Here is a 24,517-nt window from a genome sequence, read left to right on the forward strand (position 1 = left end):
ATGCTAGAGATAATCTGAAATCCTAAAGAAAAGTTAGAAATGACTCACCATTCTGTGCATAGCCACTTTCTCCAGAAACGACTTGAAGTAAATAGAAAGCCATACCAAAAGATGTACCTAGAATCATCATTCTGAGAGAGAGAAAGAGAAGAGAGAGGAGGCGTGTGAGCCTGTGTGTAGGAATGAATGAGAGACAGAGCACCAGTGAAAGAGAGAGACACACCGATCTACAGCTTTAGCACTTTATACTTATTTAACCACAGACAGGGGGAAGTATAAACACAGCAAAAAAGAAGGCAAGTGCCAGAAACAGGAAGTCTGAGTAAAAGTATTGCTGTTGTAAGCAGAGGTAGAGGAAATGAAGGGATAGAGCCTTTGAATTATTGTGCCTCTTTGGTATTCCTGTCAGTCCCCAAAATTACTGTGCTTATTCCAGAATAAGGTAGTGCATTCAAATATAGCCCCAAATACCTGAGACTATAGAGTGTGAATAAGTCTCAGTTCAAAAAATAATCGCTAGGCAAAACTGTAAACTTACAAAGCTAATTAAGTGATTGGGGTAAGTTTTGCTTTAAGGAAACGTTCTTCATTTTTATTAACTATTTTATTACAGGTTATTTAAAAATTATTCACCTCTAATTTCTGAACATACACAATACAGAATTTCACAAGAACAGCAAATGTTTGTTTCATTTTCTATGTATCCCTAGTACTTACTTATACCTCACTAATCAAAGTAAGAATTCAAGAAATATTTATCTAGTTAGAAGTTGACAAACTATGGCCAAGGGGCAAAATTTGGCCCACCACCTATTTTTGCAAATAAAGTTTTATTGAAACACAGTTGCTTTTGTGCTACAGCAGCAGAGCTGAAGACCTGTGGCAGAAACTGTATGGCACACAAAGTGTAAAATCTTTACTCTCTGGTCCTTCCCAGAAAAACAACAACAACTATTGATCCCTTGTTTAATGGATAAGCAGTTATTTTCTCAGTGTATTTATAATAGGATTATATTTCTGAAAATCTGATTGCCACACAACATTTCAGGAACATATGGCATTTGCAAACCAAACTAGTACATATAATATATATAAGGGGCAGAAGGATGAGACAATGACAAAGATAATTCAGTCTCTCCCTAAACTTGTGTGCCAATCAAAACTGTTCCCAACATGGTGTCAGGGTTAAAGTGGTGACACTTGTTAAGCCTAAATGACTTCCTGGTAATTGTTGGATCTTTTTTTTTAAACTGCTATTAGTATTTGATTATCAATGACAGTTGATAGAAACTATTATTATCAACAGACAGAGGAATCTTCTGGAAGACAGAGGTCTGCTCAGGTCTTCTACTGGCTAATCACCTGGATGCAAGCTATGAAACACCATTCACCTCTCTTTTGGAAAAAAGCCACAAGACTGAAATTATAAGGTGATAAGTAACAAGATGCTGAGTAGACAGTGTGTAGTGAACTTCAGTTTGATTCATAGATATTGGGTAGAATTTGTCCTAAAAGACTATAAAAATGGCTAAATTAGTCAAGATGAACAATACCCCCAGTGCGTAAAACAGAGAATCCTTGAAAGCTGCATAAGTTTACTTAGCTCATCACTACAGTTATTGTGACAATCTCATAAAATGAGAAAAGAAGTAGAGCATCTGTACCAGTCTCTAGAAGCCTCTCTTCAGTGCTGAGGCAGATCCAGTGACAGAGATGGGGTGTCCTGTTCATAAGATCCCACTCTGCACTGCAAGCTCAAGGGATATTTCACAGCAAGAAGTCAACTGAAAGACATAATTTATCTCCTTCATCTGCTAAGGCCTTCTTTTAGCATTTCAAAACATATTTCAAACCAAAGAAAGAGTGATAATTTTGTGCATCAGAAAATAATTTCTGCCTTAATTTCTAATCTTGTCTCTAAAGCTTAGCTAGAAAATATGAATATGATTAATAACAATTGGTATATTTTGTGCATTGAACTGAATATCCTTTCAAGAAAGATATAATTATAAATTCTCATAAGCTAAATAAGTGTTAGAGGAGGAATCATGGATTATAAATAGATATCCACCAACCCAGGCCTCATGAATTGTTCAGATTATCACTCCATGGGTGAGTAATTGGGTCGTGTCTCTTTAAATTCTCTTGTTTATCATTTAAGTGGACTATCATTTTGATTGTATCTCTTTCCTTTAGTTGTGAAGATGTAAAAGAACAAAGCCAAGACACAATATTTTGGTACAGCATGTGCTAGTTTGCTCAGGGGATTTCCACTGGTGTACTTACTCTTTTTGGGTGGGGCAGGAGATGCTAGAGGACCTAGAGAGAAACCTAGATATAGTGTGGGGGACTCAAAGAAAAGAGAAGCCTCATGAGTCAGTCCTTCTAGAGATTCTCAGGGAACAAATGGTGCTTTCTCTGTTTTCTTCACCTAGGTCTTGCTAGTCTTTTGAAACTTAGGAAAGCTGAAGAAGAACTGCCTTGCTCCACCTCTTCCCCCAAATGAGAGACATTCACCTCGTTGCTTTGTCATTATTGTCCATGAGAGAAGCGGAGAACTAAGAAAAGCAGATCAGGAAAGACACTCAGGTCAGCAGAGCCTCCAACTAAGAAGCCAGGATCCCAGCAGCGGACAGAAGACAAAGCAGATCCTTGGACGCTGCAGCCTGGTTGGGGCACACATTCTTTCCCTCTCTTCTCCCATCATTTCCTTTCATCACTATCTTCTTTCTCCCCTCCCTGCTATGTTGTCTTCCTATGATGTGGTGAATCACAGAAAAGGAAAGGGATTTTATTGTTTCTCATATACAAGCAGAACACAATAACCTTGTAAGACTCCCAGTATCAGTTGGTCACAACTTTCCTTTCTTCCTTTGTGAGTGTGTGTGAGTGTGTTTGTGTGCGTGTGATCATTCAGACTATTTATTAAACAGAGAAAGCACAGAATGCTTTTCTTTCATTTTCCTACCATAATAGGTTATGTGCCCTTTGTATGTAATAGGTAGAGTCCTGAAGAGCTCAGAGAACATATCTTTTAGCTAGATATGAGATTCCAGGATGGCGGGGTTGGAAGAGTGTGTGCACCCTTTATTTGATTTTGTTGTTTGTTTTCTTGGTAGAAGTCCACTCCAGGAAGTTCCAGGTTTCTCTCTTTTTCCCAGTCAGTGAGGACAAAGATATTCCTGGGTGAATTCAGGCTAAGAATCTTACCACTAATCTTCATTATCTGGACTCATCTCCCAGGACCAGAAATTTCATTTCCATCCTTAACAGAAATAAATTTAGTGGGATAGGCACCAATGCATTATCTCTTTTAGCACCCTTGGAAAACAAACTGTTTCAAGGACAAAAGCACTTCTCAGAGTCAGTTTTTATATGAAGCTTATAAAACAGCCATTAACATTTAGAAATCTGTCCTAAATGAGAAAGATTTGGAAGTCACTCACCTTGTGATTGAAGACTGAAGGACAATAAAGTGAAACAACAGTTACAACAATAGTAATAATAAGCAGTATATGTTGCTATGGAAATATCCTGGGCAAAATCTGATATTTTAAAAAGTACTTGGAAAGTTCCAAAACATGTTCCAAGACATCTGTATAAATGTCCCCCTCCCCCATCACTTACCTTCCTTAATTAGCAGTTAGATATTATCCATAAGATGTGAAACAATCTTGAGCACTTACCTGTTGGAAAAAAATCTAGGCCAGCTTGGTGGAGTGACTGGGGACCCCCAGGGACTATAGGGTGAAAAAGGAGGGGAAAAACACCCAAAGATGTCGGGTAGATGAGGGTGGCAGTAGGGAGCCCTAATCTTGCTCTAGTCTTAAATGAATCGTCTTTAGCATTTTACCAGTGTGTGCTGAGTCAGTCCCTAGGGCCCTACGGGGGAGTCCCAACATCATGAAGTTTCATTTCCAGGAGCACAGTGTTTTCCTTGTTGTGGCTCTTCTTTCATTTCCCTTTCCTCCTTACCTTGCATCTTCAGCCTCATGCCTCACTGTCATGTCATGCAATGAGTTCTTTCTGGGCAGAGTTTGAAATGTCAGAGCTATTTTTGCCTTGACAAGATTTTAGTCTGTCTTTGGATACAACAAAAATGGAGTCTTCGAGGGCTAATGTTTCACTCTTTGCTCAAGTAATTTCTGCTAGAAAGAGAGTATTTTGATGTCACTGCATGCTCAAATTTTGGTAAAAATGTGAACCAGAATGCCAATCCTTGAGGAGAGTGGTATGCCTGTTGGCAATGGCTTCAGGTCTTTTGCTTTGTGGGCAGCTGGGGCCTGGTGTGGGTCTATCTCTACCTTCAGACCCTTACCAATGGGCTACCAGTTCATAGACGGCTCCTGCCTACAGTTCATAGACGGCTCCTGCCTACAGCTCCAGTGTTAGTGCCCTGCAGTGTTTTTGAGAAAAGTCTGGATTAAGTGACACCCTCCTAGACCCTGGTCTGTGACTCTGCACACGTTTCCTTGCAGGTGAGTTCCTATATGCCCCCTGAACACTTTCCAAGGGAATGCAGTGCTGATTTCCACATCTGTATCCAACCCAGATGACTGGGAAACTTGGCAACAGCTTTCAATCCTACTTCTTCTGCTTCCCCTGGCCTCTTAGAATCCAGCACCTGTGTAATTGAGTTCCCAACAGCAGCACAGGTGTTTTATAATTTCCTAAGCTAACTATGCAAAGTCAACATTAAAAGTTACCCTGAGTGAGATTGTTCATGGAGTTGCCACATAAAATCACAAGATGTTCTTAGAAAAGGAGGAGCAAGGGGTCTGTCTGTTGGCAAATTACAGGACACTGTGCTAAATTTTTAAGATATAATTGTTTTCCAGATACTTTCCAAGAAAATAGGTAACTAATGCCTACTTTTGTTTACCAACGTGTAAACTTTTATGCTTTTATCGGTTTCAGGAGACTTTGTAATCTAATATAGGACTTTTGTTTATTTTTGTATGTATTGATTGGGCCATGCTGCTGAAAAAAGGGGGCTTGGAAATATAGTGGCTTCCACAAAGATGCAGATTTACTGATCTCTCATAGAAGATGATCCACAGCAGTTAGGAAGCTCTATGGGTTCAATTAGAAACCCAGCCTATCCTTTCATTTCCTAGGATGTTGCATTTGTTTGTGTCTTGAGTGTTAGCTTACCAGCACCATGAACTTATTCCAGCCTTTGGGAAGCAGATAGAAAATGAAAGTGAAGGGATGCCTGGGTGGCTCAGTCGGTTGAGTGTCTGACTTTGGCTCATGTCATGATCTCACCGCTTATGGATTTGGGCCCCGCGACAGGCTCTGTGTTGACGGCTCAGAGCCTGGAGCCTCCTTTGGATTCTGAGTCTCCCCACTCTATGCTCCCTCCCACTCGTGCTCAGTAATAAATTAATATTAAAAAAAATGGGGCGCCTGCATGGCTCAGTTGGTTAAGCGTCCATCTTTGGCTCAGGTCATGATCTCATGGTTCGTGGGTTCGAGCCCCGTGTCAGGCTCTGTGCTGACAGCTAGCTCAGAGCCTGGAGCCTGCTTCAGATTCTGTATCTCCCTCTCTCTCTGACTCTCCCCTGCTCCCGCTGTCTCTCTCTGCCTCTCAAAAATAAAAAAATAAATTAAAAAATTTAAAAAAAACAAACGAAAGTGAAGAGGAATCAGTTTCCTTTTTAAGAACATGATCTGAAAGTTGCATATATCACCTCTACTCTTCTCTTATTGGTTAGAAAGTAGTCACCATGGCCACTTTGGCTACAAGGGAGAAAGGAAAATGTAGTGTGGAAAGGAGTAACTATGTTCACACCTAAAACTGGAGAATCTATTAGTAAAAAGAAGAAGGGGAGAATGAATGTTGTGGAGAAGAAGACGCCTCTGTTCTATACTCAGTAGTTATGCAAAAGTACATATGAAAAACGTAGGTGGTAATAGCTATTTCCATCTGCAGGAGGAGAGAGTAGGTATTTGATCTTGGGATTGAAGCACACGAAATGAATGGGGTGCCTGGGTGGCACAGTTGGTTAGATCATGATCTCACTGCTCCTGAGTGAGTTTGAGCCTTGCCTTGGGCTCTGTGAGGACAGCTCAGAGCCTGGAGCCTGCTTCAGATCTCTGTCTCCCTCTTTCTCTGCCCTTCCCCCACTAGTGCACAGTCTCTCTTTCAAGATTAAATAAACATTAAAAAAAAAAGACCATGAAATGACTTATTCGGTGAATAGACCTAGATCTGGGGCAGGGCAAAGCTTACTTCTCTGTGGAGCAGTAAGAATTTTTATATTCATACCAGGCCTGTTTTCTGTGATCTTGGGTCTCTGATCCCAAGAGGCTTTAAAGAACAGTAAAACTCCAAAGCTAAGCTTCCAAATTTGGGTACTCCATGCATCTCCTGAAACTGTAGGCAATATATGGTGATAAAAGGTTTTTCTTTTCTCAGAACCTCAGATGGGACTGTGACAAAAAATTTTTAATTTCAATACATTGACTTGGGGTGGGGGTGGGGGACACCATGGTAAAGCACCTGAGCTGTCTTCATGGGGACCATGTATGAGAGACCTGAGCAACTGTGTCTGAGACTCTTGATTTGAGTTTCCTGATTAGTTCTCATACTTAATTCTTGGCAGGGGAGGGGAGGTATGTCTGATGCCATAAAACCCAAGCACTAAGTGCTGGTCACTACCTTCCCTACTCTGGAGCAGATGAGAAGAGGCTGTCCTTTCTTATTCTATCAACACCTATGGGAAGAAGGCTGGCCTTACTCCTGGGGAGGCTCCTCACCATTTTCTTCTGTCTCAGAACTGTAGGTGCACTTTCTAAAGCAACTGTCTTCCTCTCTACAAACAGCATAGTCTATTCCTTGACCTTAGCCAAGTTGTATACTTTCTTGGATAAACTCTGTTCCACTACTGGAAGCAGAAAGGAGGGCATTTATTTTGGGTAAATGCAAAGTAATAAAGGTGGCCGCAGCAGGCAGGGAATTTCAGATTTGTACCAGTGTGTATCTTGTACTTGTGTTTTCACTGAAAGGACTCATTTTTTTTTTCCAGTTTATTATGAGAAGCTGGATTTTGCCAGCACTGGTTATTTTATGGTATCTTTCAGTAAGGCAGAATCCTATTTTAAGTAAAATCTCAGATCATTCTGGGCAGTGTTGTGTGCCCACGTTTTCAGAGGGTCTTTCCTCAAGGCCTTGGGAGCCACCAGAGGATGTAGGCAGGAAGAGGAGGAAGCTGAGCCAGCGTGCTGTAAGTCTAGCTCCAGCACGGTGAGGTTTGGAAATATGAATCGTTGCTCCCTCCCCGCTCCTGCCCGTGGGTTTTCTTTTCCTTTTTTGCTCTTCCCATCCCCCACTCTTCATGCATTCTGAACTCTTCCCTCAGGAAAGAAGGGTGGCAGTTGAAAACGTTTAAGAAGAGATTTCCTTCCTGGCTTTTGAATTCAAAAGCCAGAGATTTGAAGAGAAGATTGGCATATAAGGGGTCACAAAGGAGAGGATTCTCAACTCCTTTGCCCCCTCAAATATCACTTCTTCTATCCCTCAGACTAAACAAGTATCCACATTGAGAGAGAGAAGAATGCAGAGAAGGGGTGGGGAAAGGGCCTGTTCCCAGGCTGACAGGGAGTAACTGGGAGAGCTCAGGTGGAAAAGAATGGAACCCACAACTGCAAACCCTATGCCAACACCTGGGATGTCCTTGCAAGGGAGTCAGATTCCGTTCTCTTTACTCTGGGGGACCTGCACAATGCCATGATTCAGCGCTTTGCCGGCCATCCTTCCCACAGGAAATGGTGAGGGCTTCACTTCACCACCATCAATTTCCCCTCCAACTTCCCAACAAGGACAAGACTCCCACACAGTCTGGCTTTTCCCCCAGCAAAGCGTCAGGTAATTCTTAATCCTGGAGGAGAATGGCCATTCAGATGGGACTGGAAATAGGGAAAAGAAATCCGTCTCTCTTCTTATGCCCACTGTGGACAGACTGTTCTTGAGGGGCTGAAGGAAACAATGTGAAAATATGCAGAGCCAGAATAACAGCCTTCCTCCTGCTTAACACCCACTTTGTAGTATAGTTTTCTGTGTAAGATTTTGTTTGGAAGATGAATGAATTCTACTGCTTAACAAAATCTCTACATTCTATTGAATAAGGCATGGATTTGCCATCACACCTGGGCTGCTATTCAACTCTGGCTAGTGCCTCTCATCAGCAAAATGGGGGAAATAATACTTAATTCTGAGGACCATTCTGTGGCTGAATCCCTATGCTTCAGTGCCTGTCACATAGGTATTTAGTACCTGCAGGTTTAACTCCACCATCTGTGTTCATCAAGAGGGAAACAAAAGCAGCAGATAATGTTGTAAAATGTTACCCCATGTGTCTCTCTTATCATTAACTTTTACCCCATACCTCTCCTCCCTCAGGTCTTTATTGCCCCAAGTAAAAATCATGATAGAAAACAGAGACTTCAATTTTTTGGCTTTCAGTTTTAAAGCCACACTCTATAAAGTAGGAAAAATTTTGAACAGTTTCTTTTTAGGTCAGGCATGTCCTCCTTTCCCTGCCTCATCTGAAGCCAATTCAATACACCTGCTCTCACCCAAGCCCCTGTCTCCCTCTCTTTCTCTAATAACCAGATAAAGAGCTGCTAACTGAGGAAGGGAAAGGGATAGAAATAAAGTGAGTAGAAAAGAGAGAGATGAGTGCTGGTGAGCACTCATGACATAGAGCCCAGCATCCTAATACCTCTCTGCACTAGGAAATAAGTCCAAGGTGAGGAAGAAGGCCACTAGATAGGCTTGGAGGATGCAAGAATAGAAGGTGCCTGTGCTTTACTTCTCACCAACATGCTGAGAGGTGGCCATCCCACAGGTCTCCCCAAACCTCTAGAATACTGAGGACCAGAGTAGAAATAGCTGCCAAGGGTGGTTGGGCACAAAGTCTTAAGCTGGTCTCACAAAGTCCCTGGATGCCTCAAGGCCCCACGGAGAAACCTGATGTTTTTCCCTGCATCCCAGAGAGTTGTGTGGCTATGACAGCAAGATGCTATGGGTTAGGAGCCACTGTCAAAAAATTCCATATGCAGGAGGCCTAGGGGGCCAGCTGGCAGCTCAGATGTGTCAGCAGACGCCTTTGTGGGGATGTAACATGTGTGAGGTCTGGATAAAATCTGATATTTCAGAAATGGCCAGGGAAGAATTAAACACTTTTGGAGGACCATGGGTTCAAGGGCCACACTATTCCCCTGATGACATGACATCATGAGACCATCACTCATGTCAAACTTCAGACAAAACTAAAAGTCAACCATGGAAGAAGAATGGGGAAAGAAGAAAATCCCAAATTGATTAATGTAGCCAAGCCCAAAGAATCAGAGAATTTTAAAACTGGACTTGGGGGGTGGTGGTGGTTAGGAGGTTGTTTATTTGGATTCGTTTTTACTAGAGAGCAGTAAAGTAAGCCCCGGAGAAGTTTAAGTGCTTGCCCACAGATTTGGTTTCAGATGTCATGGAAGTTTTATAGGTAGATGAGCTAAAATATTACTGAAAATTAATTGGTCTTTGAGAGCTTTTGTAAAACAAAGAGATTCCTGGTACACTCGACTGAGCCCTGGATACCCAGCCCACTCTGCTGCAATTTGCTTTTATTCCTGTCTGTGTGAATATTGCACTATTTTTTTTCTAGCCACAAAGAATGCTCAGTTGTGCAAGAAGTGTAATTCCTGGGGCACCTGGGTGGCTCAGTTGATTGGGTGACTTCGGCTCAGGTCATGATCTCATGGTCCATGGAATTGAGACCCTAGTCAGGCTCTATGCTGACAGCTCAGAGCCTGGAGCTGTTTTGTATTCTATGTGTGTCTCTTTCTCTGCCCCTCCCTGACTCACACTCTGTCTCTCTCTATTGAAAATGAATAAGCATTAAAACAATTTTAAGAAGAAGTGTAAGTCCTTATATCTGTAGTTCAATTTTGTTTTTACCTTGGGCCCCTATTCTACTGGAGGTGAACAACTTGACCTTGCTAATGCAGAATAAAATTCATTTGTTTGAATGACAGTTGGGTACCATGCTTAAATATGATTTGAGTTTTAGGAGTTGGCTATATATAGAGAAAGGTAAATATTATGGGAGGAACTGCATTCTTTTAAAACACAGATAAATTCCTAACCTGGTACATTTCTCTGGAAGCAGTAATGGAAACTCACCCACAGCTTGGTTGAAGAACAACAGAATGTTCCTCACTACTGACAATCATCTGTATACTCTCTCCCCCTCTGATCCAGGCCTGGAGAGGCACTTTCTTCATCTGTGTCCATCAGCTTTTTACCACTCCTATTCTCTCTTCTGGCCAGCCTGGTGACAGCCTCTGACTCTTACTGAGAAGACTTATTGCTGCAGATTGACTACATTGAAGTTCTCCTCACCATTTCCTTAGGGAAAATTATAACATATATAAAACAAAAAAAAGAATCTCATTCTTTTGCATGTATATATCCAGTCATCGGAAAGGCTATTTGTCAGAAAGGCTATTTCTCATTTCATTTGTCTTGGCACTCCTTTCTAGAATCAACTAACCATGAATATAAGGTTATTTTTTAGGATCTCAGTTCTCCTCCATTCTATATGTTTCTCCTTGTGCCAGTACTATACTGCCTTTATTGCTATAGCTTTGTAGTTAAATATTGAAATCAGGAAATGTCAGTTCTCCAACTTTTTTTTTCTCAAGGATGTTTTAGATATTTTGAGTGTCTGGCAGTTCTGTGAATTTTAGGATCAGATTGCCAATTTCTGCAGATAAGGTAACTGGAATTTGATAGGATGACATGAAATCTGAAAATCAATTCAGGAGCATTGATGTCTAAACAATATTAAGTCTTCCAATTCATTAATACTAAGTATCTTTCCGTTTTTAAGGCTTTCACTAATTTCTTCAACAATGTTTTGTAAATTTCAATATACAAGACTCACACTCTGTCTTGTTTCTTTTATTCCTAGGTATTTTAATCTCTTTGATGCTCCTGTAAATGGTCTTATCTTCTTAATTTCCTTTTCATATTAATTTCTTGAGTATAATAATACAATTGCTTTTAGAATATGGTTCTTATAGTCTCATAACTTTTTTCTTTCTTCAAATGTTTACTTATTTTTGAGAGTGAGAGAGAGAGAGAGAGAGAGAGAGCGAGCACACGCAAGTTGGGGAGGGGCAGAGAAAGGGACACAGAATACAAGTTTTTGTTAATTCTTTCTCTTCAGGTTGAGGAAATTTCTTCCTATTTCTACTTTGATGAGCATTTTAATCATGAAAAGGTGTTTTACTTTGTTAAATGCTTTTTTGCATCTATTGAGGTAATGATATGTGTTTGTTTTTTAATGGGGTATATGACTTTGATTAATTTTTAAATGTTAAACCAATCTTCTATTCCTTAGTCATGACCTTGTTACTGGATTCAGTTTTGCTAGTTGAGGATTTTTGCATCCATATTTATATAGGACATTGACCTGTAGTTTTTTCTTGTGATGTCTTTGGTTTTGGCATAGGGTAATAGTGGGAATAAACTGGGAAGTCTCCCAAGTTCATTTATTTGTTTGGAAGAATTTGTGAAGGATTAGCATTAAATCTTCTCTAAATGTTTGATAGGATTTGTCAATGAAGTCATGTAGGCCTTTTCATTGTGGGAAGTTTTAAAATTACTAATTTAATATCTTTATTTCTTTAGGTTATTCAGATTTTCTTTCTTCTTGAGTTAGTTTTGGTAGCCTGTGCCTTCCTAGGAATTTGTTTATGATCTCAGTTAGCTAATTTGTTGGCATAGAGTTGTTTTTTGTATTCTGTTATAGTCCTTTTTATTATTGTAGGTTCGACAGTGATGTCTCCTCTTTCATTTCTGATTTTGGCATTTTGAATCTTTTTCTTTCTTAGTCAGTCTAGTTAAAGGTTTATGTAGATTTTGTTGATCTTTTCAAATGTCTAACTTACCATTGGTGTACATTTTTAAGGAAATCATAGGAGAGGGGAATATTTTGTGAGACTATCCCTTATAGTCCCATATCTGATTAGGGAAAATATTACTAACAAAAGAATCATACTTTAGTATTATAGTATGATTATCTAGAATCACAGTACAAATACAAGAAAGATGAATCATAGTTCAGATGATGTGATTTAAAGAATTATATATTGCTCGTGGGATTCCAATGAAACTTATTGAAAAATCTCTTATTTCACATTAAGTGATAAGCTCACAGATGTGCTCAAGGGACAGAAATCTCTTTTCTTGAAACTGCATTTTATTTTATGTTGGCTACCTGTGTTGTGGAAAGCATTTTTGACTAATAGGACACTGAGGTGTTCTCTTCAGGTCTGAGAGATTTGACATGATTAATGTGTGGCTTAATGAATGGTGGTTAGATGTGTAGAGTTTGGTTCCTTTCAAGGTATATCATCTTTAAATTGTGTTCTTTGGGGCAGATTGGTATAGCAGTTAAGAGGATGGGTGTGGAATCTTTACAGATCTGCATTGTTAAAATAGCAGTGTAACCCTACAGAGGTTATTCAACAACTAAAAGTCTGAGTTTCCTACTAAATAGATTGTTGTCATAATTAAATGAGATAAAACATCTAGATGTTCAGCACATATTCGTGGTGATGGTGGTGGTATTGATGGCGATGTAAGGTAGTGAGCCCCATGCACATGTACTTACTTGACTCGCTCAGGAGATGTTGCTAATTCAGGCCTATTAAGACTTGTCCTTCCCTGACTGCACTGCAGCCCTTCAGTGGACTGCTTTCATTCATAGCTTTCCCACTATGAGCTGTATTTTCTCTCCTACCTGGGCTTTTTTCCATTCACCATTCAGAACCTTCAGACTTTTCTTTTGATAAAAGTACTCATAATTCCTTCTCCTCACCCCCCCCCCCATTATGGTCATTATCAATTCCTGATTATCTGCTGGCATTCATAAAGGATTCTTACTTTGCATCATTCATTCCCTCAATTGCTTCATAAACAAACATTTCTTGTAATTGTAAAACATCTACCTAGAAAGTTGAGGAAAAGGGGTGGTTTCTTTTTTCAGTGTTAATCAGAGAAAGACTGAAAGTGACGCCATATGACTAAGTTTTGAAGAAATGAGAAATGAAAATAATTCATGTTGATGAAGTCTTTTTCTGAAGTTGATGGGTTAGCATTAAGCACAGGCTTCCAACATCTTTTTTCATTGTCTTGACTAAAAATTCCATTTTCCAAGTGATGAAATTTAAAATTTTCAAGGTACAATAACTTTAAACACTGCAAACTATACTTTTGGATCTCATTTTTCAGTTCATTTGGGAATGTAAAACACAGTGATGAATTATGATTTTGATGGCCAAAAAGGAGAAAAAGTGCTCTGTTGCAGTGGACAAAGATCAATGGGAACACAAAGGTGGGGGGATGGAGAGAAAACCATGAATATCTATGGACAAGAAAATGACTATGAAAAACACTTATAATAATGATAATTATTGTTAATTTTATTTTGTTTTTCATCAAGTGAATGACAAATAGAAATTCACGTAAAGCAAGAAGAAAGATAAATGTATGGAATATTTGTCTACCATAAAGTTGGAATAAATGCAGACTGTCGTGAGGACTGCTTACTTCATAACCTCCTTCCATCAGTAAAGTGGGTTTTTTAAATCATTTTAGGGAGCGAGCTGCTTAATTTTCTCGCTTTTGTTTTATTTACTTAATTTAATTTAATTTTATGTTATGTTATTTTATTTTAGGAAGAAAAGGGGTGCACAGGGAGGGACAGAGGGAGAGGGAGAGAGAATTCTAAGCAGACTCTACGCTCAGCATGGAGGCCCCACACGGCACTCAATCCCGGCTCCGTCCCAGAGCTGGGAGATCATGTCCCAAGCCGGAATCAAGAGTCAGACACATAACCAAGTGAGCCACCTAGGTGCCCCTGCCTTTATTTTAAATCGCCCGACTCTGGAATTTAATAGAATGAGTCTAGGTTTGCATGGAAACAAACAGAAGAAGCCATGTAGCAGAATCAACTTTTGATGCAGAAGATAACAGAAAAAGCAGATCTGAGGACCCAGCCAGCAATAAGAGCCACCATTTGCTGAATGGTTCTAGGCCAGGTTCCTGCTAAATGCATTAAGGCTCATATCTTTGCAAAACATTATTATATGCATTTCTAAAATTAGAAACCCTAGACTCAGAGGAGTGGCTTGCACAGTCAGTTTCTCTCCACCATCCTACAACTTCTCTCTCATGTGATCTGTGCCTCTCTAAATCTGCTGAATAAAAAAGGCTTAAAAATTAAGTTAATTCATGTAGTAGTTTAGGCTCATTTTCTTTTGCTGAGGTCAGCAAACATCCAAAATTGCTACTCATGGTTTTTCAGAAATACCTTCACGTACATGGAGAAGGTTACTAAAATACATACAAATCTTAAATCCTTCATGTTTTTATTGCTGTACTATCTCCCAGCCCTTTGGCTCTCTGAAATCATTCTTCCGATGTCTCTCTCTGTTTTTCTGCTCCTGCTTAGTTAAGATCAGTTCTCAGTGAAAGCAAGCTGTAGTCTTAAACATGCTGCTGTGTTTAAGTTTATTTATTTTTGAGAGACAGAGAGTAAGAGAAAGAGAACATGAGGGAGGGACAGAGAGAGAGGGAGAGAGGCTCTGCACCGTCAGTGTAGGGCCTGATTCAGGGCTTGAACTCATAAACTGTGAGATCATGACCTGAGCCGAAATCAGGAAATGGTCACGTAACAGACTAAGCCACCTAAGCATATCTTAAACACATTTTTGCCTTTTTTTCTTTCTCTGATCCTTTCCCTAATTTTGTTGCCCATAATGAACAATCAGCCATCTTTCTGGTTGCTACAGACATTCCTGTCCTTGTTATCTCACAGTTACTATGTTAAGCAGTATCTTAACCGTTTCAGGCAAGCATCTGGATGTTTCCCATGATTTACCAACATGTTTGCTGAACAACAACAAAAAGGTGTTCAGGTAGGAAATTTTAGCGAGATTAGGTTTTCCTGTTTACTTAGGTTAGGCAGTAGTTCTGTCTTGCTGCACCGGCTTTTATTTTGGCAAGGCATCAGAAGTGGATTTTATTTTAGTCACCTAGAAGTGCTAGTGTGCTATGAGACAGTTCGAATGAGTAGGATTTGATCTTTTTTTCTCCTAGGCAATAGAAAGACAAAAATCATGAGCTTATTTCGAATTGAAATTAAAAGGATCCCCCCACACTCTTTGCTTGGTTTCTGAGGCCCAGTATAAACCCGTTATATCTATCGACCTGTTACCTTTCTGAGGTGTTAGCCAACTTATGGGCTCAGTCAGCATTTTAGGCCAGAATCGTGTTGATATCAAATTTTGCTTACGGATACAAAGTGTTCTTGAACAAATTGTGGGAACAAAGGGCTTTGTTTAATCTGACACTCTGCTTGTGGTTTATAGGTGTTAAAAACATTTTCCCCAATAAGGGAACACCCAAAATACATGTCATTAGTACTTTGGCAATTATATGATAAAAGTGAATGGATGGATCATTTCTCTGGGTAATTCTGGAACTTAAAAACATTAGACCCTCCAAGAGCTTATCTACTGCCACTTTGAGTTGTATTTACAGGTGTCTAGAGTAAAGAATATTTTATGTGCAGTAGTATTCACTATCAAAAATGTGATATCTAGACAATGTCTTACATGATACTCAAAAACACTTAAAAAATAAGGAAAGAAAAAAAGAAATCAAGAAAAGAAAAGAAAAAGAAAAACTTTCCAGAATATCTGTTTAGGTTTGAGAACAGCTTTTTATTTCAGAGATATAAAAAATTTATTCAGATATGAGTCATTATTCTAGGAAAATAAACTGGTCACTGAAAAGAAGGTAAGAATTGACTAAAAGAGCAGTTTGGTTCCTAAAGATGATTCTTATTGAATTAAGAACACTCAGGGAGTAAAAAAAAGAGGAACACAGAAAAAGATGCTGCTATCTGAATACAAAATAGAATAGGATTTTGTAGTAGTATTTTCTGTAATTTGCTCCATTCTGATTGAAGAGGCAATTCCATAATGATTTTAATTCATGTTCCCTCTCAATAAGTGTTTCAGAGAAGGCTTATATAATTGGAAATAGGTCAGCTAGTGTTAGTGAGTGATTTACAACCGTGGAACACATTCTCATCAAAGTAGGTCAGGTCAGTGTTCTGCTAAGCACGATTCCACGTGTGGAAGGAGCTCAGCTATGTGTCATGTGAAACAGGGAAGACAAAAGTTGGAGTCACCTAGACTTCTTTCCAAAGTGATGAAAAGTAAGTTGCAATCCATTCAGCGGGTTTGGGTAGAATTACGAGACTAGCCAGCTGGACTTCAGGTTGGGGTAGAAACCAATAGACAATAACCGTTCAAAATTGCCTTTAGAGCAGAATATCACTACCGTGGCATCAAATACTTCAAAAGTCCAGTGAATGAGGTAACCTAGAGGCATGTTTAATTAGATGCTATCAATAAATAAAACACTTCCTAGGGCAATGCCTGGTTAAAAAAAACACAAAAAAGCTGAGATGGTATAATAAAGACAACAACTTACTGGATAAGTACTTACAATGGCTTTAAAACCAACATTGATATGTGAATTTGATATTCTTATTTACTGCAATTCACCAAATCTAGACGACATCAGTTGTAAGGATCATTCCAAGTTCAGAGACAATTGCTGACAGGGGGAAAAAGTCCGTCTTATGAAAAATGTCCTTTGATCAGGAGGCACTTTTGTTATCCTGACCCCTATAAACACGTCTTTGATATTATAAAAAATAGAATTATGCTGCTTGGAGAATATTATCTTGCTTATTCTTGCTTTTAATTTAGAAAGGATTCCTTATTTAGATCATACAAATTGTATGGATCATGCTATGAAACTGAATCAGGGATGATCCAAAGTTGCAAAGCACATGACCTGTGTACCAAGTATTCTGCTTTGCCTGGGGTGGGGGTGGGGTCCCTTCCAGTCCATGGGTCACCCTCTGTGCTTCTGCAATACTGATTGGCTACATTTCCAGGAACCAGCAAGATCTAGAACCCTGAATTTCTATTCAACTTTAATATTCTTAAGGTGCTGGGGAAGAGACAACATAGGACTGTCTCCCTCATACCTTCTTAACCCATAGAGGTTACTCAATGCCTTGTTGGGGGTTGGGGGCGCTGGACAAGACTGTCCAGTGGCATTTCAGTATTTGGTTGGAATGAGAAATTATAATGGATCAGAGGCTCTGGTTCTCCTTATTGCTTCGGTGATGGCCCTTGCCATTTTATTTTAGGCTCGGGGACTCCTTTTCTACTTGGTGTCTGGAATCGAGTTCCCACAGATGGAGGTGAGAGGGTCACAGTGTTTGGAAGACTGAATGTTTACACCTGGTTGGCACATGCAGCCCTTAAAACACCAACTTTTGCATACTCTTCTTAACAAGCCATAGTACACAGTACACCACGTGTCAATTCTAGTCTGAAAAAGTTAATGCATGTGGACAAGAAAGATGAGACAAGTAAGACTGCCTTTGTCTTATTCCATGGCTAGAGCTTTCCTTTAGGAAGAAAATTTCTTAGTAAGGAAGGAAGCAGAGAGCAAATGTTTTGAATGTCTATATAACTAAATATCTTAGCACCTTTCAATTTAACATTAAAATAAACATTTTGGATGATAGTGCCTGAACATACTAGATTACATATTTGTGTAGGTCTAATAGCTTTGCCACTGAGTCAAATTAAAATCTGTTCTGTATTTTACAAGGAGAAAGAGTTAAAAACCTATATTCTGATCTATTTCTGAAATGGTTAAAGCATTGCTCTGGACCATAAAACCAGGATCGTGGTTTGGAAACAATCTTTGATATTATCTGAAAATCTTCAAAACAAAATGCAAGTGTGGCCATATTTTTTTTTTTAGCTGATCTGCTGTACACGTATTTTAGTGTCTGTCTGATTGCGCTCAGATGTGGGTAAGCAGCGGGGAGGAAAAAATAATGTTTCTTTAGTCTGTGGATAAAAAGACTTCAAATTACGTGCATCTCACATACTTTGGTAATCTGCCCCACATTCTGCACCATGATGTGGGCTAGATGCTGCCAATTTGGTGTTTATTTCTTGGGGGAAAAGCTTTGAAGAGAATGCTATTACAAATAGATGGTAATTTCTGAGCTGTGCGAAGAGAAATTGGTGATAACTCTCAATGAAGACCTCAAGGGGATTTGATCACAGTTATGGTGGCTACCCCTAAGAGCAGTTGATTTGGGGAACCCCAAATTGTGTCCTCCCTGGCCATTATTGAGACATCAGTATTTACTCTCATTTTTTTTCCTACTGAAAGCAACTGAGCTAGGAGGTACCACGTAGGCACCAAAGAGCTAAGCAAAGACTTTCAAATATTCTTACTAAAGTCTTTGTAAGGAAGTTAGAGAGGAGGACGATATTCTGAGGACATCAAAGTCTCACATTTTATTTTCAAATGCATGTAATAGTTTGTTCTTGATATCATACGTGTTATTATAAAAATAAGATTTTTCCAATTTTTTACATGTAAACGTGTTCACCAATATCATTTTATGTAAATATGATAACTTATACATGCTATTTTAGTACAATTTTCCTCCCATTTTCTTTTTTATTTGCTTCTTTCACCCATAGTCACCTCCTACCCCCTAAATTCAGGTTGATAACTTAGTGTGTATCTTCTCATGTTTTTCTATGTGCTCATAGAATCATATGCAATATGTACATATTGATGTATAGACACACTACACACATGTATAAGCAAACATATGCGTATGTCTTTGGTATTTTGTCTTTGATTTTGCAAAAATAGGATTATTTAGTACATACTTAATATGGCTTTATTCACTCAACAATCTCCTGTAGAAGTTTCTCTAAATCAACTAGCTGTCTTCTGAAATCTTTCTCACTCTTTTTTAAATTTTTTAAATAAAGACATTTTAAGTTTATTTATTTGAGAGAGAGAGATGAAGAGAGAGAATCCCAAGCAGGCTCTATACTGTCAGTGCAGAGCCTGATGTGGGGCTTGAACCCACAGACTGAGAGATCATGACCTGTAGCCAAGATCAAGAGTCAGACATTTAACTGACTGAGCCACACAGGCATCCCGTCTCGTCGTCGTCTCCTCCTCCTCCTCCTCCTCCTTCTTCTTCTTCTCCTTCCTCTTCTTCTTTTTTAAATGACTGCACAATGTTTCATGACATGGATATCTCACAGTTAACTCAATCATTCTCTATTAGTGAGCCTTTTCTCCCACATATTTTCATGGCAATAAATGAATGAACAAATATATATATATATTCATTACATATACATGTGTAACGATAAGCGATGTTCTCCTTTGGGCTAGAATGGGATTGCTGAGTTGGAGACTTTAAATATTTTTAATTTCAATAAGTTGTGTACGACTACCTTCCAAGAAGGCATGCTTTAGTTCACAATTTTACCACGTTAATTTACGTGAGAGTAGATACAAGGTTCTAACTCTGTGCTCTTCATTGTGTGACACATGGACCAGAAGCGTTGGCACCGCCTGGAAGCTTGTTAGAACTACAGAAACTTAGTCCTCCTCAAGATTTACTGAAGTGGAATCTGCATCTTAATAACATCCCAGGTGATTCATACATATTTTACCCTCTGAAAATCACAGACTTGTAAAAATGTTCACTTATTTACTTTTGAAAGAAGGAGAGATGGGCAGAGAGAAAGGGAGAGGGAGAATCCCAAGCAGGCTTTGCGCTGTCAGGGCAGAGCCTGACATGGGGGGTCAAACCGCAAACTATGAGATCATGCTTAACCGGCTGAGCCACCCAGGCACCCCTGAAAATTATAGTTTTAAATCACTGGTAATCTGTGGTAAATTGGAAGGGGGTAATTACAAATTTCTTCTTTGGGAGGATAATCAAGAAATCAGTAATAGTAGTTGACTCTTGCATGTAGTCCTGTCGGACTGGCAGACAGGACTGGGATGGAAATTTGCTTTTCACCATATATTTGTGTAATCTTGGAGCTTCCCCACGTGCATGTACTATATATTTAGACAAATTTTAAGAGCAGCTTCTTGCAAATATAACAATTACTTTCCTCTCTCAAATCTCCATGGGGACTCCACACACACTACTGCTGGCTTTGTCATGTTAGTGTACTCTAAGAAGTGTGGTGTGAAAGGAAAATTCTCCAAGCCACATAGCTTGATTTTTGAGGATATGAGAATGTAATGATGTCATTGGGGGTTTCTTTGCGAAGGGAGCATTTGACAGAGCAGGCGGAGTGACTCAGTGTCAAAGGACACCTTCACTCTTTTTCTGAAAATCCCCCTAGTTGGAACTCTGATCACATCCCAGTGTTGAGTTTGCAATGATGTATGATTTCCCAACACCAGAACACTGCATTAAAAATGTTGCAACTGATTTAATTTCTTCATATATGAAAGTTTTCAGGATTTTTGTAAATCAGAGTGCTCACAAGCAGGTGCAGAAACTCAAAGTTTCAGGGTCTACACTGATCTGCTGATACTAGGAGGGGAGAGGTTGAAGGAGAAGAGTGGCCGTGTCTGCCTCCTAAGGGTAGAAATGGAGTCTTCCCACCACCATGAGGGCCCTGGAAATCCTCCTAGGACAAGAATCCCCTCTAACTCAGTGATTTATTGTGTATGCAGCTTAGTCATAGGAAACATGTTTTATGTTAGTTTATTTATGTTGAGAGAGAGAGAAAGAGATAGAGCACAGGGGAGGGGAAGAGAGAGAGTGGAAAGAGAGAATCTCAAGCAAGCGTCACACTCAGCACAAAGCCTGACATGGAGCTCAATCTCACGACCACAAGATCACCACCTGAGCCGAAATCAAGAGTCATATATATATACTTAACTGATTGAGCCACTCACATGCCCCAATCCTGGGAAACATTTCATGCAGGCTCAATTAAAAATATATGGAAATTTGGGGCACCTGGGTGGCTCACTGGTTAAGTGTCTGACTTCAGCTCTGGTCATGATCTCATGGTTAGTGGGATTGAGCCCCACATCGGGCTCTGTGCTGACCGATAGATCAGAGTCTGGAGCCTGTCTTCAGATTCTGTGTCTCCCTCTCTCTCTGACCCTCCCCTGCTCACACTGTCTCTCTCTCTCTCTCTCTCTCTCAAAAATAAATAAAAACATAAAAAAAAGAAAATATATGGAAATTCTACACAGGCTCTGAAGGTTAAAATACATGAATCTTTTTGTTCTTTTTATTTTGAAGTTTATTAACCTATTTTGAAGTTTATTAACCTATTTTGAAGGAGAGTGAGAGTGTGCACACAAACTAGGGAGAGGCAGAGAGAGAGGGAGAGAAAGAATCCCAAACAGGCTCTGTGCTAAAGGCAGATGAATCATGAACCCATGAATCATGAGATCATGACCTGAGCCAAAATCAAGAGCCAGATGCCTGACTGAGCCACCCAGGCATCCTCATGAATCCTTAAAATCTGGTTTCTCCGAGAAGGTGTCACTCCCTAAAGGACTTTATGTTAAAAAGAATATTTTAAACTTCTTTGACCCCTCAAAGTACCCACTCCCTCAGGACCCCTGGCCTCCTGAAAAAATGTTGCACAAGTATTTGAGGGAGTCTTTGGAAAGACTGAGATGGTTCTTATATGCGCTCACAAACAAATGAGGCTGCCTAGCAAAGAATCTGCCATTTCTTACTTTTCACTGGCATTGCTCCTTTCCTCTGCATATCACTGCTCCTGCCAGGAATGTTTTTCCTCTATGGAGTATCTTTCTCCTAGGGGATATCTGCTGCATCTGGGACCCTGGAGTCCTAGGGTGTATGTGGAGGGGTAGTGGAGGAGGTTGAAGCTGTGTGGTGATTTAGACAGGAGGAAATAACTTTTTCTTTTGGTGGCATTATCTTTTGTTTTTTTAATTTAATGTTTATTTTTGAGACAGAGAGACACAGAGTGCAAGTGGGGGAAGAGCAGAGAGAGAAAGAGAGAGAGACACACACACAGAATCTGAAGCAGGCTCCAGGCTCTGAGCCATTAGCACAGAGCCCGATGCAGAGTCTAACCTACAAGCCCTGAGATCATGACCTGAGCCGAAGTTGGACACTTAACAGACTGAGCCACTCAGGTGCCCTTGGTAGCATTCTCTTATAGACGCTCTGTGTCCCAGGGTTTTAGTGAAACTGTTCATTTAGCATTTACTTACGGTCCTCTCTTTCCTGAGGTCATAGGTACAAGAGGGCTTTGCCAGATGACAAATCCAAGAGTCAGAACACACTTTGTGGCCAAGACATTGTTACTAAATATAGCTGCTCTTGCTCCTAGACTCAAGATATGTTTTATCTCAGGATTTTTATCTTCTGCATTTGGGCTTCTGATTTTCAGATTAAGTTTCTGTTAGGGTTCCTGCTCCATTCTCTGTGGAAACTTTAGTTTCATAAGAAATAATAAACATTGACTGCATTTCTCCGGCCCTATTACCTAAACAAGTGCATTTCATGGCTAAGCAGATATCATCTACTCAACTCTTGAGGGGCTTGCAGGGACAGGGGCCCAGCCAGTTGCCTGGTTATTGGCCCCATGCTAAGGCCAGTCCTACCTAGTCTTCAGCCATTTCTTGCTGTCTCTAGTATGGAAACAGATCTGTTGTATCCAGTGCAGGAAAGAGCATCACACTTTGCCTCACAGGGAAGTTGAAGGACATTGTTCTCCATTCTCAGGTCCCATGATAACCCAGAACTGCTGCCCATGTGTAACTCAGCTGTGAGGTTGTTTGGTGCTAGTGGGCAGCTGTGAGGACAGAGATGGGGAACCGGAGGATGGGAAGAGAACAAGGGGAGTGCCTTCACCAAGAGCACCCCTATAATCAGTAACCAGGTTTTCAAATGATACATTTATTTTCCTAAGTGTTACTTTATTTTCCCACGAATAAAGGGAGTGTAACGATAGCCATAAAGGGGGACAGTGTGGGCATGAGGGTACATCTTCTCATCATGTTCTTCCGCCTCTGTGCATTTCTATGAGAAGAAGAGAGAACCTTATAAAGTGAGCCCACAGCCCATTTGGAAATAGATCCACCAGCTGTGGTTTCTAGAATAATAGTCTGATCACAACTGATATGTGAGTAGCTAGTGATCACCTCTTCAGTGGCCTTGCTGTGTTCTTAGTCACAGAGAGAAGTGTGGCTACAGGAAATTATGCTGATTTTTCCATTTCAATTTAGCCTTGCAGGTAAAATTGAGAGTTAGGCAAAAGTTGCATTGCTAGACAACTACCTAATGCAAAGGAATGTGTGGGCAAATGCATTGACAGGTTGTGTGATGCTTGTGTGCTTATTATTAGACTTGTCCTAGGTTACCACTTCCAGGTTTCCTCAAGGCTTAGCCTCGTCCTATGCATGTGTTTAATATCTCTCTTCTACCCTTCCATATCTAGTATGGGTGGGAGACGCAGGTGATAAGACAACAGGCTGTAGAGGGGGTTATACCTCTGATCTTGGTCAAACTGTGCACTCCCAGCCCCCTGGTGGGGGGCTCCAATGCTTGGCAGCCTAGGAGTTACAGAGCAATGGCTGGAGAATGCTGGCCATGGGTTGTCTTCCTTCTTCAGATTATTCTATTTTTCATCCAAATGGTTTGAGTGTTTGGATACGCTGAGTGAAGCCACATCAAGTCTCCTGTACATTACTGGGCACTTCGTGCACTGCAAAAATGCAACCAGTTGAGAGGAGAATGGGGGCTGAACTATATTCACTAATCAGTTGTGTCCTACCATGTGGTGTATGAGTCTGAAGAAAGGGACATCTCCCAAAGGGGGTGTTTGTGGGGAGTCCCACAAGGTGTTGTAGGAGCTGACTGTGGCCCTGTATACATGGTCTGAGGTGTGAAGCATTGGGTTGGATTTGGTCGCCTCTACTTGCTGCCACCACTACCCTCTGATCTGCTTGGAATGACCCACTTTGGGAAACCTGACAGTGGAAAGTAGATAGGCAATGGGCCACATATAAGGCCCATGAATATGATTTGTTTGGTATCTGCAGAACCAGCCTGCACACATTTTAAAATATTTAAATTAGTTGTGAATATTCCCAATTTCAGTTTGCATAAGGATCAGAATTTCTGGCTTCCCACAGTACTGCCAGGTAACATTAGGTAGCAGCCAGGTCATGTGGGACAGTCCTTACCAGGCTATCTGGTCTCTCTGTCATTGACGATGAAGGTTAATTGTGTTTGTCATAGTACATGTGCTCTATTTTCTTGTAGTAGAATTAAGAGAAAGGTGAAATCTATCCTGTGCTCTTTTAAAAGTGAGAAAATTAAAGATAGACTGAGAAGCCAAGTTTTTAAGTAATCGGATCTGCTACCATATGTCTGCCAAGGTCCTCTAGCATTTGTGTTTACAACCTGCATTCTCATGTCACATTATCTCAGCATCATGCAGTCAAGGAAACTGGAGCAATTCAGTTAGCGCACATGCTCCTTCATTTGGCCATTAAATTAAGCTA

At 40.1% G+C, this 24,517-nt stretch overlaps 1 protein-coding gene across 2 annotated transcripts in view; it reads right to left on the reverse strand.

Moving 5' to 3' along the window:
• Positions 1 to 250, reverse strand: part of IL7R (interleukin 7 receptor) — a 28,187-nt gene extending 27,937 nt beyond the window's left edge. For both annotated transcript variants that reach the window (XR_003909428.1, XM_029941007.1), the window contains exon 1: positions 49 to 250. Coding sequence is in view for 1 of the 2 variants with exons in the window: in XM_029941007.1 (XP_029796867.1) it covers positions 49 to 130 (82 nt within the window). In the remaining variant the exon portion in view is untranslated. The remainder of the gene's footprint in view (positions 1 to 48) is intronic.
• Positions 251 to 24,517: the final 24,267 nt, after the last annotated feature.

This window comes from Suricata suricatta, chromosome 6 (assembly GCF_006229205.1).
Source record: "Suricata suricatta isolate VVHF042 chromosome 6, meerkat_22Aug2017_6uvM2_HiC, whole genome shotgun sequence".
In the NCBI taxonomy this organism is placed as follows: domain Eukaryota; kingdom Metazoa; phylum Chordata; class Mammalia; order Carnivora; family Herpestidae; genus Suricata; species Suricata suricatta.